This window comes from Amblyomma maculatum, chromosome 4 (genome assembly GCF_055883805.1).
Source record: "Amblyomma maculatum isolate TAMU_Amacu chromosome 4, ASM5588380v1, whole genome shotgun sequence".
In the NCBI taxonomy this organism is placed as follows: domain Eukaryota; kingdom Metazoa; phylum Arthropoda; class Arachnida; order Ixodida; family Ixodidae; genus Amblyomma; species Amblyomma maculatum.
Window position 1 is genome coordinate 62,248,633 of NC_139347.1, and position 17,110 is coordinate 62,265,742.

General features: G+C 42.5%; 1 protein-coding gene across 1 annotated transcript; it reads right to left on the reverse strand.

The window, feature by feature from the left end:
* Window positions 1–1,254: 1,254 nt before the first annotated feature.
* LOC146191221 (putative divalent cation/proton antiporter TMEM165) lies at window positions 1,255–15,842 on the reverse strand. The gene is made up of 7 exons (XM_084601708.1): window positions 15,308–15,842; window positions 13,318–13,528; window positions 11,329–11,427; window positions 9,075–9,151; window positions 7,300–7,482; window positions 5,263–5,368; window positions 1,255–1,954 (listed from the first exon to the last, which is right to left on the reverse strand). The coding sequence occupies exons 1-7, from the start codon at window positions 15,425–15,427 to the stop codon at window positions 1,866–1,868; spliced, it is 885 nt and encodes a 294-aa protein (XP_084457834.1). The 5' UTR covers window positions 15,428–15,842; the 3' UTR covers window positions 1,255–1,865.
* Between the last annotated feature and the right edge of the window lie 1,268 nt (window positions 15,843–17,110).

Here is a 17,110-nt window from a genome sequence, read left to right on the forward strand (position 1 = left end):
AATACTTCATTGCCGTCAGTAGCATGAAAATATTACCAGGTATTTATTACATGTGAATTCTCTATGTGGGATGCATGTACAGAGACCACCTGCACTTAGAAACTTGCCTTTCTAGGTGGGCAGAAAACACAACTATATAAGTATGACAACACTAAGTGATATGCTACAGGGACTAAAGATCGTAGTATTAGCAGTAATTATAGTCGTAATTGCAGCAGTAATAGGATCAGCGAAGTCTCGATTCCGGCCCTGGTTTATCCAGTTGATGGTTTTGACCTACAGCACTGTATTGTCTACAATGTAGACGTTGACGCGAACCAGACTGCCCTTCAGCGTGAGCTCTACTGCCCTACTCGTAGTGTGATCCAAGCCCGTCGCATGGGAAAGGGGTGCTCTTGCATTGTCACCTTGCAAGGTCCTCTGACTCCCCCCCCCCCAGATCGCCTATTCTATTATGGCTGCATTCTACACCCTTAACCATATAAACCTAGGGTTGTCTATTGTTATAGTGGTTTCCGACCTGGCCATATGCATAACAATCGACCAAAACAATTCATGAGGTTATGCTGGAAACAAAAGTGCCTTGCCTTATAGCGAAAGAATCAAGCATGGCAATACCAATGAAACGATGATACGCTATAATTTTAATATGCCACAGAAAATCCTGCAAAGCAAGCTGAAGCAACACAAGATTAACAGTGTATCTCGCCATGTGATCACATTTCGGTAAAATGAAATTGATGTTTTATAATTAAGTGACTCGTATCTCCTAGTGACCAGCAGACCAGCGCCAGTGCACAGCCACTTCCCTACGTTCTCTGCAAGCCGTGGCGCTTATTCCGCAAGTAGCAGCACGTCCCCTACAGTGGCAACACCGGGTCGACATGTGTCATGTTTTGTAGAAACGTGTGCGTCCTTAGAGGTTCTAGCATACGAGTGCTTACATAAGCATAGGAGTAGTGGATGTGTCGGCGTTGTAGAGTGCAATGTGAGGAGGCGCTATGTGTATAAAATAATCTGGGCTGGCCACATAGCCATGCTGAGCAACATTTTGTGTGCGCTTACCTTGCAACACACCATTGCAGCATTATTCACTGAATATGAATCAATAAAAAAGGGGCAAACTCTGAGTGTGGCTCCACACCACACCCCTTTCACAAATTAGCAATATTAGTGTACAAAGTTCTTTTACTGAAAGGTGAATAAACAGTTTGCGTGGGCAACAGTTTGCGTCTGATTCCACTACACAGGCTGCTTGCTGCAAAAACGTTTTATTGCCTAGACTTTCACATGACCTTGAAACAACCAATACAAAAACATATATACAATAAAAAAAAGTTGTACAAGCATTTACAGAAGTTGTTTAGCAACTTCCTTCCGTGCCACAATACTACCAAGCAGCATTACATAAGAAACTAAACGAAAATAACAACCTGCACACTATGTATAGGAAGTAGAAAAAACAAGAGCTCGTACAGCCAATGCCCGAAAATAGCGTAGCATGTCATTTTTCCGAGATAACTGGCATAAACAACAATTAAGAATTTTTGCAAGCCTTCATAAAATACGGCATGCAAGGATCACAGGATAGTAAATTCGTTGGGAACTCAGGCTTTGCGAGGACTGCTATTCCTCATGCAAACTAGATACAGCACCAGTTCACGATGAAACAGAGAAGGGATAATCTTATCAGAAGACCAATCAGAAAATATAGATATCAATGACCTTTTCTTTCAGTACCTACAGTCCATGAGCGGTGGCCACCGGAAAGCAGTGTGAGGGAACGTTTGTTCTTTGTTTTTAAGAAAGCAGTCCTAAACATCGCTTCATCTTTGGTGCCCTCGAGTCTTTCTGAAAGCTGCGTCTCATAGGCTCCTCAGTGATTTCTCTCCGGAGCCAAGGTACAGCGATGACACGGCAAAGACCAGGAACACAACGCCTCCAATAAAGGTGACTGCAGGGGAGAAGAAACAGTAGCTTAGAGGACTCGCAAGAAAATCTTCATGGCTTATTGGGCGAGTTGGTCACACTTCACAGAAAACAAAAGAAGCAGTAAAAGAACATGTTCACAAGGAAAGAAATACAAGCAATGCTCTGTGTGTACTATTTTTTTACATGTGAATGCATCCTTTTCCTGCTGTTTACTTTCTTTTTTTCTGACAATCTCAATAATTTAACTCAAATACCCATGTTCCAATGTATAGCATGGCGTCCTTCAATATACCACTCACTTGCCATGGCAGAGAAAGTAATCCATTGAGCAGGAACAGCATAAAACAAGACTGCAATGAAGGAAGAACCCAAAAACGAGCCCTGCTTTGTCCTCACGTTCTTCCTTTATGCCAGTTTTGTTTCGCGCTGTTTCTGCGCAATAGATTACCAAATCGCCAAAGCTTCTGTTGCTGCAACCAAGGCATCATAAACCTCATATCATAGCAGAGGTCACAATGTGCAAACTTTCAGATCTTCAACAGCCAAGACACACTGCATTAGTACTCTCTACTTCTCTTCAGTTTAATCTGGCTCAGTTTTGCCTTTTAAATCAAGGACAACAATACCTTGCAAAGGTGTACAGTTGAACATAACTAATCAAGCTCTGTTGGATTGAATTATCCCTTATCACAAACAGTTTCTATGCCCTGTACAGCTGCAACATCAATGCATAGCAAAAGGTATGGCATCGCATATAAATTAGCCATCACATCTTATACAACAAACTTCAGACATCTGTCGACTCAAGAAGTTGGCTTTCCCTCATATCATCAATCGAGTTTCGCTTTTCTGTATGGACCTGCAGGCGCTATGTAGCACACGGTGTCAAACTATGAAGCACGTTTCTCATGAATTAAGTGGCAAGCATGTATGAGCCAATATGGATTTATATGGCATTGTCACGCCACCACTGTCGTGCAGAGCGTCTCTGTAGCTGCACGATGAAAGCCATGAAACAGCAGTACCTTTCTTCCACTGTGAGAGCGGAGATATCAAGTAAGTTAAATGAGGTGAGAAGAAACCCAAAGTTGCTGCAGTGCACGAAATTCAAAGAAGCATGCCAAGGACCATATTGAAGAGCAAGACTGATATTAATATGGACTGAAAATCAATTAGATTAAATACCTGTGAGGTTTTCTCTGGTTTTCTTCCTATGGGCACAATGTCACAATCAGCGAGATAATGCATAAAGCTTTTTTCTCCAGCCATTAACGGTGTCACCGTTGCCAGCATTGGCATCGTATGTAAAAACAATTGCGCGGCATTCCTATCTGAACTTTATTGTGAAATAGGTGTAGTAATGGATTCCGTGATTAAGCTGAAAGGCTCTAAATATGAGGGTTGCATCTTAGTCACCAGAAGATATGGTACGTTTTTCCACTTATGACGTAGGCATGAAATCTCTGGCTGTGCTTCCATAAAACATGATTTGGTGCCCTCTTGCAGCCTAACAGTTTATCATGAATATATCTGGACAGCTCGTGCCTATCATCTCGTATGATGCTGAATAGGGTATCTTGTTATGCAGTCATAAACTTAAGCTTCATTAGTGGATATAATGCATAGATTGCTGCAATACATTGACAATAATAATGCAACGCAGCACATGATGAGCATGCATGTAGCTTCTTAAATGCGCAGGGAGAAAGCAACCTAGTGATCATGTGGAACACACACCAGGGGGCACCAGCATACCTACCACATCCTGCACTGGTGATGATGTGGTTCCGGTCTGAACCACGCTGTTGTAATTTGTAACGTGACCCAGCTTTCCTGAAGCATGATGCCTCAGCAGTGTAGGCTAGCCGCAGAAAACTTTTTCTCCCCCTTTTGAAGTAGCCGTTATTGACGCACCGCTAGCAACACAGAGTGGCTATTTCGTGCCCATCTTGTTGCATTGTGGCAATACTGGTATTATCACGTATCGTGCCCTTCCCACATCTAGTGCCACCCAAGTGATATTAGACACCTTTAGCAGACCGTGTTGCGTGCTGCCGTTTGCGTTACTGGAGTTGCGGGATCCCTCCCACCAGCAATACGGAAAGTTGAGCTAGTTGGTACATGATTGCAAATTATGAGCGCTGCGACGGAGAACAACAACGAGAGAGTAATGACAAGGACAGGCGCCTGTCCTTGTCATTACTGTCTCGTTGTTGTCCCACCAGCAGTGCTTCCGCATTGATTGGTACCGACGCGGTAGGCATGTACTAAGCTGACTGGCAACTAGCGCCATCTGGCGCCCTCAAGGTTAGCTTCCAGGTGCCGGAACCAATGAAGCGTGTGCGCACTGCGGATGGGAGGAATCACACAACTCCGGTAACGCAGACGGAAAATGCAACGCGGTCCGCTAAAGGTGCCTATTACTCCCCAGTGTATCTCATTTCGAACATGCAAGTATCGACTACTGTCAGCGACAATGCTTGTAAGCGTGTCTTAATAGTAGCTCTTTGGTGGGAAGGAACTGCAGAAATTGTCATCTACAGCCTGTTTAAGACAGTGCAGTTGCGAATTCTGCAGTGCGGTTTAAAAGTGACATTGTTAGCTTGTATCAACGGTGAAATGTCATCCAGAGCAAGTGATTGATACCAGGCCCTGTCACTGCAAGAACTGCATGGGCACTAGACATGCTTTACCTGTTTGCCTGAATATGGGGCAGCATAAATGGAGAAATAGGGACTTGGTTTGGGTGGCTTCAAGGCTGCGCTATACTTCAGCCCGCAAGTTGCTTGCAGTGCAGTAGAAGCTGTAAACGCTAGGTTGCAGCCACTTTCAGAATTTAGGACGCACAAACTAACTAAAGCCAAACTTGTGCTGCTCAAATCATGTCAAGGCCAGGAGTTTTGCATGAGCCACTACTGCATTCCAGGTACAGCTGGCAGCACTTTTCACTCGTTTATTTCTGTGCTCGGCACTGCTGCCCATTATACTACTTTCTCAACTAACTCACATGCTCTTTCGCAGCTCAGTGTTCAGAAAACCGAAATTATGAGCACTCAGGAGCCTGACCACATGGCTTAACAGAGTTGATCATAGTTAACAGCATAGAGTGTGCTTTCAAACAGGATGTAAACTACATAAAGAATGTGTCCTTTTTTCAACCTCTGCAAATTCAAAGGCAATTGTAGTTTTCAGGAAAGTAGCGGTTTGACTTTTTAAAACTAGCTTACAATAGGCAGTCTCACTGTTTGCTCTGTAGCACTGCATTCAATCATTACGTGGCATCAAATGACAGGCATAATAGTCAGCATAACCACGAGGGCGGTGGCCTACCTGTTCTAACAGATATCCATTGTGCCACCAGCCTTCCACCTATGACTGCAAGCAGAGTGCAGAGGCTGTGGCCAAGGATGGCTCCTAGAGACACAGCCACGGGATCCTGAAAAAACGCACCAAAAGATCTGAGGAAAGCACTCCATCCAAGAAGATTACCAACATCAATAATGTTGGCAATCAGTGAAAAGTACACAACTATGGCAGATGAAGAGCTGCCAAGAATCTATTCCCATTTTTAAAGTCATGGTTAAGTGAGGCCGAACTCTTGGCTCCTCAGAGAACAAGTAAACCGTTTGCAGCTTCAAAAAGTCTAAACAGTTTTACTCGTGAGTCGTGACCTGGTCAGTGACCCCAATTTTGTACAAGGAAAGCATCAGCCCAGATTAATTATGTTCTTCAGAACTCCTATGCCCATCTTTGTAGAAAACCTATACCAAAAACTAAAAAAAAAAAAAAAAGAATGGTTTATGCATATTTCTTTTTTTTGTCCAAGGATCAAATGACAGCCAAGGATTCAAATGCCTGATACACATAAGAAAAGAATTCAAGTTTTTTGCAAGCTAGCAATTAGAATGGAGATGCAGCCATGGAATTAAGTCACAACAGCATGCTACTGGCTTAGAGTTAGAAGCTCAATGATGATGTCAAGCTGAGAAAACTTCAGATCTGCGGTGCCTTCATCCACTCCCATTTTCATGCATAGTAAAACACTTGCAAGCAAAGAATTGTAGGCTTTACCTTCAAAGACGTTTGATTATTTACTTAAGAAACACACTGACCCTAAATATTATGTCACTCTGCTCTTCGTATCAGGTGCTGCACAGTGCAGAGAAGCCTGAATGCCATCATGGCTCTAATTGCCAAAGACACCCTTTCAAAAGCTAGCACAAGGAGACTTCACATGCTTCCCCTGCAAGTTTTAAGCCTTCTTTTCTTGCTAGTCAAATTCTAAAGACCCTTCAGTTTCTCATTAAGAAGCTATATTTCATAACAGTTATCTTTGTGCTTATTTTTTCTGAATTTTATAAGGCTATGTACTACACTGAGTTTAGACTTGGTGGTCTAATATTGCAATATTCATGGGGCACACAGTGTGTCCAGTGAGAAAATAAGCTGTGATGCACTGCTTCAAAAGAAACAAAGAAACCGCTGCAGACGAAAGTAACATATGATGATAATGAGTTTATGAGATTTAATTGCAGTTATGGGTACCTAACCAGAGGTTTGAACTTTCAGCCTTGCGACCTGAAGAGCAAAAAGAAGCAGTAACGTGGAAAGTTAGGCCCGTTGAACTGGCATCACAGCATTCATGAACTATGAAGCAAAAAGAAAGAATGGCATAATACAGACAATGTTGATAGAAGTACTTTGAGACGCTATCAAACTACTCGACAGCTCAGCTGGCCTGGTCCAAATGTGCCCGATGCTAACGCAACAGGCAACTGTGCCTAATGTTTGCTGATTTGAAAGATTTTAGACAGCACACGCTCCCTCCTTTTAATTAAAACTGGGCCCTACTGCAGTGCATCTGATATTCAAAATAATCTGCAGCACAAAAACTGTCACACGCCGGTCGACCATGAGTGACCCTCAAAGAAAACAGCAGGGCACTGGACTTCAGGAAACAGCTGGAATGTGCACCTACTCTATGATATTTATCCCCAAATTTGCGGAATTTCATGTAAAAAGAAAAGTGAATATGCAATATGCAAGTCCATACACAGGCAACTGAAAAAAAAAAAAAAAAGCGGGAAAGTGAAAACAACACAACAAAAAGCAGCCACGCAAGGTAAGTGCTTAACACCAACGTCAACATAACCTCAATTTAATCTTCTTCTGATTACAATTATCAAAGTTTTCAGCAAGAACCGATACATTTTCAGTTCATTTTTTTCCCATATATACGAGACCATTCATCCAATTCTTACATTCTGACAAGAATACTCAATTATAGTGGAAGTCCACCATACTAGCATTGTTTTTGCATGATCGCGTCGACTGCTCAGTGCCAACCAGCTTAACAGTACTGCTCACCTCTCGAGCAGCGAGAATGATTGTGGCAATCTGTGAGCGGTCTCCCCACTCGGCCACAAATGTGAGGGTGAGCGCCTGAAAGAAGATCTTGGAGAGAAATAGGCGCAACCGCCTGCCAAAGGTCACCGTCGTCACTCCGGCCTCCATGTTGACCAACGAGTCTCTCGCCTGGGCTGCACTGTCCTGAAATGGCAGAGACAGGGAGAGAATAGACATTGCTTCATTTGGGGGACTTGGAGCGGAGCACTATTATACTATATGTATATATGTATATATATATATATATATATATATATATATATATATATATATATATATATATATATATATATATATATCGGCTGTTGGATTAAAAATGGACGAAAGCATCAAAAGTGCTCCTGTCCACATCACTAACTAGTAATTATGTCCAAGCTTGTCATGGAGGTAATATCTTCAGGTTTTGAACAATACTATACCATGAGGCCAGAAATTTGTCAGATCTAATTTTCCCAACTCTTATTCTGCAACCGTTCTATACACTCTGCATGCCTTTTTTCTTTTTTTTTCTTTTGTACATTAAACATTGTACACATTGTACATTAGTTTGATGAATATTTCTCGCTAGTTACATGTTTCAATGCTTGATAACATGTACAAAAGTACTAGTCACTCAGCGTAATTGGCTTAAATCCCAGTCCTCAGACTTGAACCAACAAGCTCAGATTATGTTAAAGAGCCATATTTACTGAAGTTGAAATTTGACAATCATTATCATAATTGGTTATAAGTGATTCTGGTTACTTCCTACCTTTGTTTGTGCTGTAGATGCACAATCAAGAAAGTCACCTAACTTCATGTGTGCTGTTGACTTCTTTTTCCAGAACCTGGTTTTTAAAAGATCACAAACTACTGCAGCGACATTCCTCCAGAGCTTAACCACCTAAAGCATTCAAATTCTGCGCTGCATACCACTAGTTTGGCTCAACAACCTTCTTTAGTGCATCGATGTGATAGTTCAATGCCCATAAAAAGCCTTCTGCCGCCCACGATACTACAGTAAATTAACACAGCACTTAAAACACCAAACAATGCTAACGGATGAAAAAATGCCATTCAGACAAACAGTTAAATGCACTTAAAGACAAAGACTCCCAGCAAATGTGATCCGAGTACTGTTTGAAAGCAAAACACAGAAAAAATAGTTTTAATGTACGTCTTAGTACATGACAACACATGTTTCATTTGCTGTTCCACGACAAATTATTACACAAATTACACTGCGCCGTGCGGTGCAGCGTAATTAGAGGCAAAGTTGAAAGTGCTACACATTTCTGTGATTTCATGTCAGGCATATCGCTTCACTTGCGGGATAAATCCGCAGCAGCTCTACCAGCCAATTTGAAAACTGTCACACGAATAGGGCTGCTCTCTTCCCTACAACCCTGAGTGTTAAAGAGCTCCAGTACCTGAGTATGCAGTCTGCACTTCATAAAAATGTTGCAATGTAGTACTACTTTTCCTTCTCTCATAACCTTCCCCTGTTCACAAAGCAGTCCATAAAGCTACTTTTTTGAGGACTCAAATGAAAGCATCAAAGCCATTCACCCTTCCAAACAATGCCAACAACGAATATAAAAAAAATACTGGAATCTAGTTACAAAGCACTTGCCATAGTGGGCTTAAAACAGTTCCCGCAGCTACCATCCTAATGGAGCGACCCGAGTGCTAGACAATGGGTCCCTAATTTCATCACTACACCATCATCGGCCCTGGAGAAAGCTGATAATACTCACATCTACCTCCCTTTTGGTCAGTGATTTTTGTACTTCTTCATATTCCTCCGCACCTTCGTCATGTGGCATGTAATATGCTGAAATGAGATTACACGTGTGTTTGTAAATTTGACACAAGTCCACATTCTTAAAAAAAAAAAAGGGTATGTGAAAGAGACAAAATTAGATAAACAGAGCAGCTATCTAAAGGAAGAACTCGGACCATGTCATCAGTGAAGCTTTTACTTAAAACTTTTGCTGCTGTGACCTTGTTGCTATGATCTTCTGCCTACTTCTGCACAAGAAGCAATTAAACCTGGTCTTGTTTTCTTACCTGATATAACATCAAGGAATAATGAAAAATTTTCTTCCACTGAACCTCACACCAGCGGAATAATGAAATTTTTGTCCACCTCACACCAGCATCATCAAGCAATTAAGTGCAGTAAAAAAATTAAAAGCAAGCTAAACATTGTCCCAACAAAACAACAACAAAAAATCTTTACAACTTCTTTCTTTCTTTTTTTTAAACAGTTCTGAATAAAGCAAAGCACCAAAATTCAGTGCACTGCTCTGCTGTAGTGACCCAGTGGATATGGCGCTCAGCAGGACACCGGATCAAATCCTGGCCCCAGTGGCCACTTTTTGATGGAAGTGAAGAGCAAGGCACCCGTGTTCTTGCAATGTCAGTGCATGCTAAGCAACCTGACGTGGTTAAAACTTCCGGAGTCCTCCACTACAGAATCCCTCATTGCCTGAGTCGCTTTGGGACATTAAACTCAAAAACTAAACTAATTTCAGTGCACTGATAAATTTTAGGCTACTAGCTAGAATCTTTCTGCATCACAAACCATTATGTAGACCAAGTACATGATCATAATAAAAGGAGTTCCATGTAGCCGCATGGTAGCACAAGAAAAATGGCTTTTAAATGACGAGCATGTAAACTTTTAGCACATAGCTGCATTAGAGATGTGACAGAGGAAGTGGTGATTGCCCTCTCTGCCACAGCTCAGGCAATGCTGCTATTCGTGAGAAACAGGAGTCGGAGCTACTGCTTCTTCCTGTATATCCCTTCAGTATGCCTGCCTGTTGCTGCTTTGAGAAGCAGACTGAGTCCTCACCAAGCCTCACTGCCGAAAGTGGGGGTGGCCGGAACTACGCCAAGTGCAGAGCGACACAGAGCTCAGGCAAGGGGGAGGCTTACTGCTTGGTGGTTCATGGTATGGCATACGAGCCATACAGGCAACTGGTTCACAGGTCTTTTCTTAGTTTTCACATGCAGGATCTCAAGATATCCAAATTTTGTCATGACAAGCGATCACAAATCCACAGCACCCATTGAAGTTAATTACTGCATGCGAAGATGAAAACATTTTAGTTGATTAATTTTTTTAGATATATCAGTTCCAGGTAGATGAGAATTTAAACTCCTCCACAAATGTTGGATATACATTGTAAAACATCACATATTTGTCCTCTCTTGTGTAAGCACCCCATCCTTTCACTGCAGTCTCAGAATTTGCTACCAGGTAAGAGACCCTTTTTTGCTCTGCTGGTCCAGAAAAGTACAAGTTTTTGACATTTTTGTATTGTAGTGAAGCTTCGAATTGAAGCCAGTGTGAACGCTTTCTTTTCTCCCGCTGTGACAGTTTTGAAAGCATCAATGGTAGTTCAGCTTTTGTGTTCAGTATGTGTTTGTAATCCATGCAAGAGAAGACAGAGGTCAACCTGTAGTACAGACTGAATGGCATATATGAGCATCAAACATCTTGTCTGTTCATGCTTGATCATAAAAGAGTGCGTGAACGAGATGAGAAGTACAAAGCCATTCGAGCTCAAAGCGTCTGAGCATGGCGACAGGCATGAACGGCTCAGCAAGATTGGCCACACAGTCCCAAAGGCCACAATAAGTTGAGACAAATGCTTTACCTAGTCTTGTGGCCTGATTTCGAGGAAGGCTCCAATGGTTTTGACAATCAATAAAAATAAAAGGTCGCTATGAAACAGTCTTTAGAAATCAGTTTTGCTAAAACGATGCAGACTGGATCGCTTGCCTTCAAGGGCTGCCATTTTTTTTAGCCGCCACCTTGAATATATTGAGGCGAAACTGAGGAAGGGCCTCCTCATATTCTGCTTGAGTTATCTACTAGGCAAATCAGGGCTCTAGCTTGACGTTTGATGGCAAAATGCCTCGTGAAGATGCCATGCATAATCCTCATTTGCATCTTCACTGGAAACTACTGGTACTTACTCTATTCCGATATACCCTTACCTTCTCTGATCATGCGAACTCCGAAGAAGACAAACAGGGCAATGGAGAGGTAATGTGTGTATACACGTGGAATGACTGTAGTCGCGAAGCCCAAAGCAGCTGCAAAAAAAGCAAAGCAATAAGGTTGAGATGTTAAACATAATTTACTGGATCATATAGTGCAACAATTGTTTCAGCTAAACAGAAAGGCTTGTATTCAAGTGTCAAATAATTAAAAAATAAAACTGAGAAATAAGCCAGAGTGCCTTAATTTGTGTGTTACCCATGAAAGTATGCATAAAAAGTACACCAGAAAGTATACCAGATCCGTCTTGTGTATTCCTTACCCTTTCTTGATGCATTTATCAGCAATAAAACATATTAATAGAGGGGTTTCAGTAGCTTCTCAAGCAAAATGAAATAGGTTATGAGAGCTTCGACTGCAATTCACATCTTCCTTATTCCAACTTGCACACAAACTAAGTGACAAGCACCCCTTGTTTTGTGTTCTTGCAGAAAAAGATGGATAGCTGGTTGGTGGTTTATAGGGTTTCATGTCCCAAAGCAACACAGGCTATGAGAGACATAGTGGAGTACTGAATTTTTCCACCATCAGGTGTTCTTAAATGTGCTCCAACATCACATAGCACATGAGTGCCTTGCTTTTCGTCTCCGTCGAAAAATAGCCATTACAGCTGAGTTCATTTCGTGCTCTTGGGTTCAGAAGTCGACTGCCCTAACCAGCAATCCACCGCGGCAAGTGAAAATGAATAGCATCAACAAAGAGGCTGCCTTCCATCTCAATTTAATGCACACAGTGTTTTAAGGTGTACTTCAGGAACACTGCTAGTCCAGCCCAATTACATTACAGCTACATAAAGTGGAACCTGTCAGGGTTTCCTCCTCCTACACATGCAATTCAAGGTACTCGTTTCATTTCAAACTGGAAAGTATGTGAGCACAAGAGTATTCACTTTATATTTGCCTTTAAGTTAAAAATTACTAATATCACGTCACCTAAAGGCAACAGCCTGATACCAAGTATATGGAATATCAAACCTGGACTATAAGTAGTCGTATTGCCACGCATATACTAACACAGACACAAGTGCAGCACTACAATTCAGAAATAGCGCTATTTAAACACTTCTCCAAAATATCGTTGTTTAATTAAAATGAATGCCATTTTCCCTTAAGCTGCATTGCCAGACACCCTGAGCCTGCACAATGCCTTTCTCAAATAAAAAGGTGCACAGTTTAGATAGCTTCCTCCCCTTTCTGACGTAAGTAGGAATGCTGGAGCCCAAATAAAACTTTTCTAAAATGACGCGTTTTGCTGCTGAATAAATTTCATCTTTTCAATTGTACTATTTGAATAAGTGAATTCAACCTCGTAGGGATATGAGACAGCACAGTGATCTGCCATGGCAGTCATTTAGGCATGAGAATGACTGTCCTAGTTTAAAACTGAGGACCGTGAGAATACAAGATGTATTGAGAAACCTAAAAGACAGATTATTAAACTTGCTGCAATGACTGCCGCAGTTAGGGGAAACTATTTTCAAATCTAATTTGTTGAACTTTGCCATAAAGTGTGCTGCATGTTTCAGTCCTGATGCAATATCGACACAGAACAGAAGCCTACATGCAATTTCCAATCCCACTACATGAGACCTGGCAGTGACTCATCTAGTATCAAGCAAAAGCATAACAAATCAAGCATAACAAATTTGATTGCTACGCAACTTTTTTTTTCACTGTAAAAAGGCTTAATTCATTCATGAACACGCTTAGGCACAGGTCACCTAGTCGATATACTTTGATGAACATGCTTGCAACACGAACAATACAATCCAGAGCAGATCTGCATAAGGGGTGCTGCCGACTGCGGAACACGAGAGCACAAGTACTAATGTTTGTAGTTACTATATTCAGTGAAACACTTTCATTGCATCTTCACTGAAATTTTCATTGAATTGCGTGCTTTTCTCATGTAAGATGTATAGTTACCTGATAGCACCGTCATGATGGCCAGTGCTGAGATGGCACCTCCAAACACAACCAGGCGCGAGTGGCGCATAGCAAGGATGGCAGCAATGAAAAATGTCTTGTCTCCGAGTTCGGAGACAATGATGACCGAGATGGCACCCAGGAAGCCATGCCAAAATTCTGTGTTGGTCGCAGCCGTTAAATCAACACTGGGCGTAGATGTGGCAATGGGCTGAAAAGGGTAGAAAATTCATACGTAAGCATATGAGATGCCTTCCTGTAAAAGGAGAATGCTCTAAAATGACAATATTTAGTTAGGGCTGTTATTACTTACATCAAAGACGGGCGTGAATACGGTGCAGCGAAAAATGGATGAAACACGTCTAGGCACCCCGATACCACTGTGCTGGGCACTCCAGCATCCTGGTAATGTTTGTTTTTAATTCTCTATCTATCTTGGTCACACCGTAAAAGCTAGTCGTGGCATTTTAAACATAAAAAAAACTTGGCACTTTCCGATTAGAGCTCTTATGCACTCGGAAAGTACTTGAACATTTTTACTTTTGTTTCAGCACATGCTCTATTGCCACATATTCACCTAAAAATAATCATGGTATGAGGCTCTATTCACTCAAGAACACTGCAACATCAGTTACAATCATATTATTCAATTAAATTGAAGACTCTGGGCACATTTCAGAAATCAAGAGTCATGTTGTAAAATGCAGCTGGTAGCTATGCAGTCCCACAAAACTGACACACTAGCTATGTGACAGCTACCTACCTTACTGAACACTAGAAAAGCATGCACACCTCACAATGTGCGCTGGGTGAACTTTTTCTGTTAGTATGTCTGTTTAAGAAGGAGAGATACCTTGAACCACTCCCAGAGTCTGTAAAATTGAACTAGAATGCATCCTAGGTTACGTTGAATACTGACACTTAAAGGACGGCATATACGCATGCAGAAGATCATAGCAAAGGCATCTCAAACTTCTCACATTGCATCAGTAGCACCGTTATTAGTTGTCTGATGTATGCAATTTAACCGACATGAGGGAATAAAACATGTGCATCTATTGTAACAGTGTAGGATGCAAGTATGCTCAATGTGATGAGAAAAAAACTTTCAATTTTTTCAAAAAATAAAATGTGACATGGGTCCTGCATTGCCCAATATTCTTGATACAGCTGATAATCAAGTAGAATTTTAAAGTACAGAGCTTGCTTCAAACACTCCACTAAAATGTTTACGGTGCATCCATTTATACCCTGCTGGCTTCAAGTTTGGCATAGGTGGACTTCGTTTATGTGGCTACCCAGCAACTTGGTCTATCAAAGCTGATCTCCTAACCGGCGAGTCAGCTTTCCCAACGTTTAGGGGTCATCTGTTAAGTGGTTAACATCTTTGTCTAAAACTATACGTTAGGAAAAAGTAGCTGTTGAAATTGCTTTCAAAACAAGTTAACAGGATTAGTAACCAAATAAGCAAGTAAGTAATAAATAACGTAATCCAATCTTGTTAAAAGGCGCTGCAGTTTTAAGGGAAAAGCGCTGGTGAATGGCACTATTACTAATTTCTACCCTACCCACAACTGCACGTCAGGTGACTGACCAAGAGAGTCTCAATCATGCAACTATTGAAGTTTGTTTCTTAACTTTTTCCGAAGAGGTTGCAGCACCCAGAAGGGACAAGTGACACCCAGAAAACACAGAATAAAGCCTGTTGTTTTACTCGCTATAAGTGAGAAGAGGTTTCCCGACCAAGACAATGAAATCAAAAGTTGTTCGAGATGGTTTTCTTAGCGGTCAGCGAACTATTGCAACGCTGCGTTCTGACATCTCAACCGGAAGCGACTGACACCTCTACGGCACGACTGGCTTGCCTCAAGGATAGTTACGCATTGCATTCGTGTGCACAAATCGTACCAAGCGTGCACAAATACGTCGACATGCACAAGCGTGGAGCCTTCGATGGCCACAAGAACCAAAACTGGTGAAGTAATCATACCTTAAAAATATCTTCGGATGGCCGAAAATCCAAATTCGGCACAGCACCATGTAGCTGATCAGCGACGTAGGCGTAAGCAGCAGTGAATAACGAGAGAACGACGATGAGCTGAGAGCACATAACGGAACGTGCGGAGCAAGTGACGGCAGTGGTCAATGAAAGTCTGTGACGCGTTGACTAGAACGTCTGTGACTGTTCCCAGAGCACTGATATAGAATTAGTGAAACTTTTGCATGATTACTTTCAGTTTCTTCAAAATTACAAAAGGGGAAATCGCTGACGTTCGCGCGTGAGCCGGCGAAGGGTCGGGTTATGTGGCAGCTACCTTCGCACATGCGCTATATAAACACGGCGCTTAGAAACCGACTTCCCATGCTTTAGAATGAACTTTAGGGTCTCTAGATGAATGGGGCTGAAACCACATTTTTAACAAACACAGAGACCTGTCACCAAGAGCAAAAATGAATGCACATCGCGAATGAACTAACGACGAGCGAAGTCGTGACCGTTGTGACGTCACAGCATATGCCCTCCGTTCAGTAGACTTGTCCAAAGACGGCGTTAAAAACGACGGCGGAGAGGGGTGAAGTCGCTAGTGTCGCGCCGCGTTTGTCGGCAGCATTGGTCGGCACCGCACCAGTTTCATCGCGAATCGTTGGCGAGGTCCAGGGTGCCTCGATGCTTTTGCCTCCGGCAGGCCCACGTTGCGGCCCTTATGCCCCTTATGCTACGTGTAATTGAACAAAGGTTCGCGTAGAGGTTCTTCAGGTGACTTACCACTGCTCCTAGCCATGGCACCATTGCCGATAGTCGGATTTAGTTTATTTTAGACTGGGCAGATGACGTCTTCGGAATGATAGATGTTTCTTGCGCACCCTCTCATTCAAGGCAATGCATGAAAAGCACGTGGAATGTTCGCATTCTTCTTTCTTTCCGAGAATTCGCTATGTTCTCCTGCATTCCATTCTCCCTTTCTCAACTTATGCATTATGGCAAACTTCTCGAATAAAAAAAAATGCATTGCTTTACTCCGACTGCACATTGTGGGTATGTTTGAGTGAACAACTTTTACTTCCCCAGAATGGAGGCCCCCTACTCATAGAGTTAATACAAAGACTCTTTGTATTAACTCTTTGCCCCTACTCCCCGCCCCCGGCACGCAGACCTAGGGGACGGGGGCCGGGACCTCCGCGATTAGAGGCAGGCTAATAGGTTTTGGTTCCTTGCGGCCTCTTCCGCCAGGCGGATGGCTTGCTTCTGAAGAGTTGGCTCCTCGCTCCGCAGAAGAGTTTCCCAGGCTTCTCTACTAAGTATTTTCGTCTTAGCCCCTGGGGAGCCAGCGCATTCCCAAATTACGTGGTGGTTGAGGGTCCCTCTCTCCCCACATTGCTTGCATTTATCGTCCTGTCGCTCATCTTTTTGGACGTGATAGGCCCAGACCGGGTGGATGTAATTCCCTGCCTGTAGACGCCGCCATGCGGTTACCTCTTTGTTGTTCAGACGCTTATCTGGTGGTGGCACCAGTTTTCTGCTTTGTCTATAATTTTCGACTATTTCTGTGTAATTAATTAGACGTTCGTCCATGTTCTGACAATCAGGCGGCTCCACGTTATCCGGAAGTAGAGATCTCGGGCTAACTCATGTGCCGCCTCGTTACCAGGAACTATATTCTAGGCACTATACAGGAACAGACGTGTGCGCTGGAATCCATGCATATTAAGCTGTCTTTTCTATTCAGTTGTTTTCCGATCAGGATTCGCACCGCTTCTGGTGCGATCCTACCCTTTGCGTAATTGTAGATGG

Coding starts and splice junctions, on each gene's coding strand:
- LOC146191221 (XM_084601708.1), bottom strand. CDS start 15,427: ATGTGCTCTCAGCTCATCGTCGTTCTCTCGTTATTCACTGCTGCTTAC. Junction 13,529..15,307: donor CATCCGAAGATATTTTTAAG/GTATGATTACTT, acceptor TACCCTTTTCAG/CCCATTGCCACATCTACGCC. Junction 11,428..13,317: donor CATCATGACGGTGCTATCAG/GTAACTATACAT, acceptor CTTTTTTTGCAG/CTGCTTTGGGCTTCGCGACT.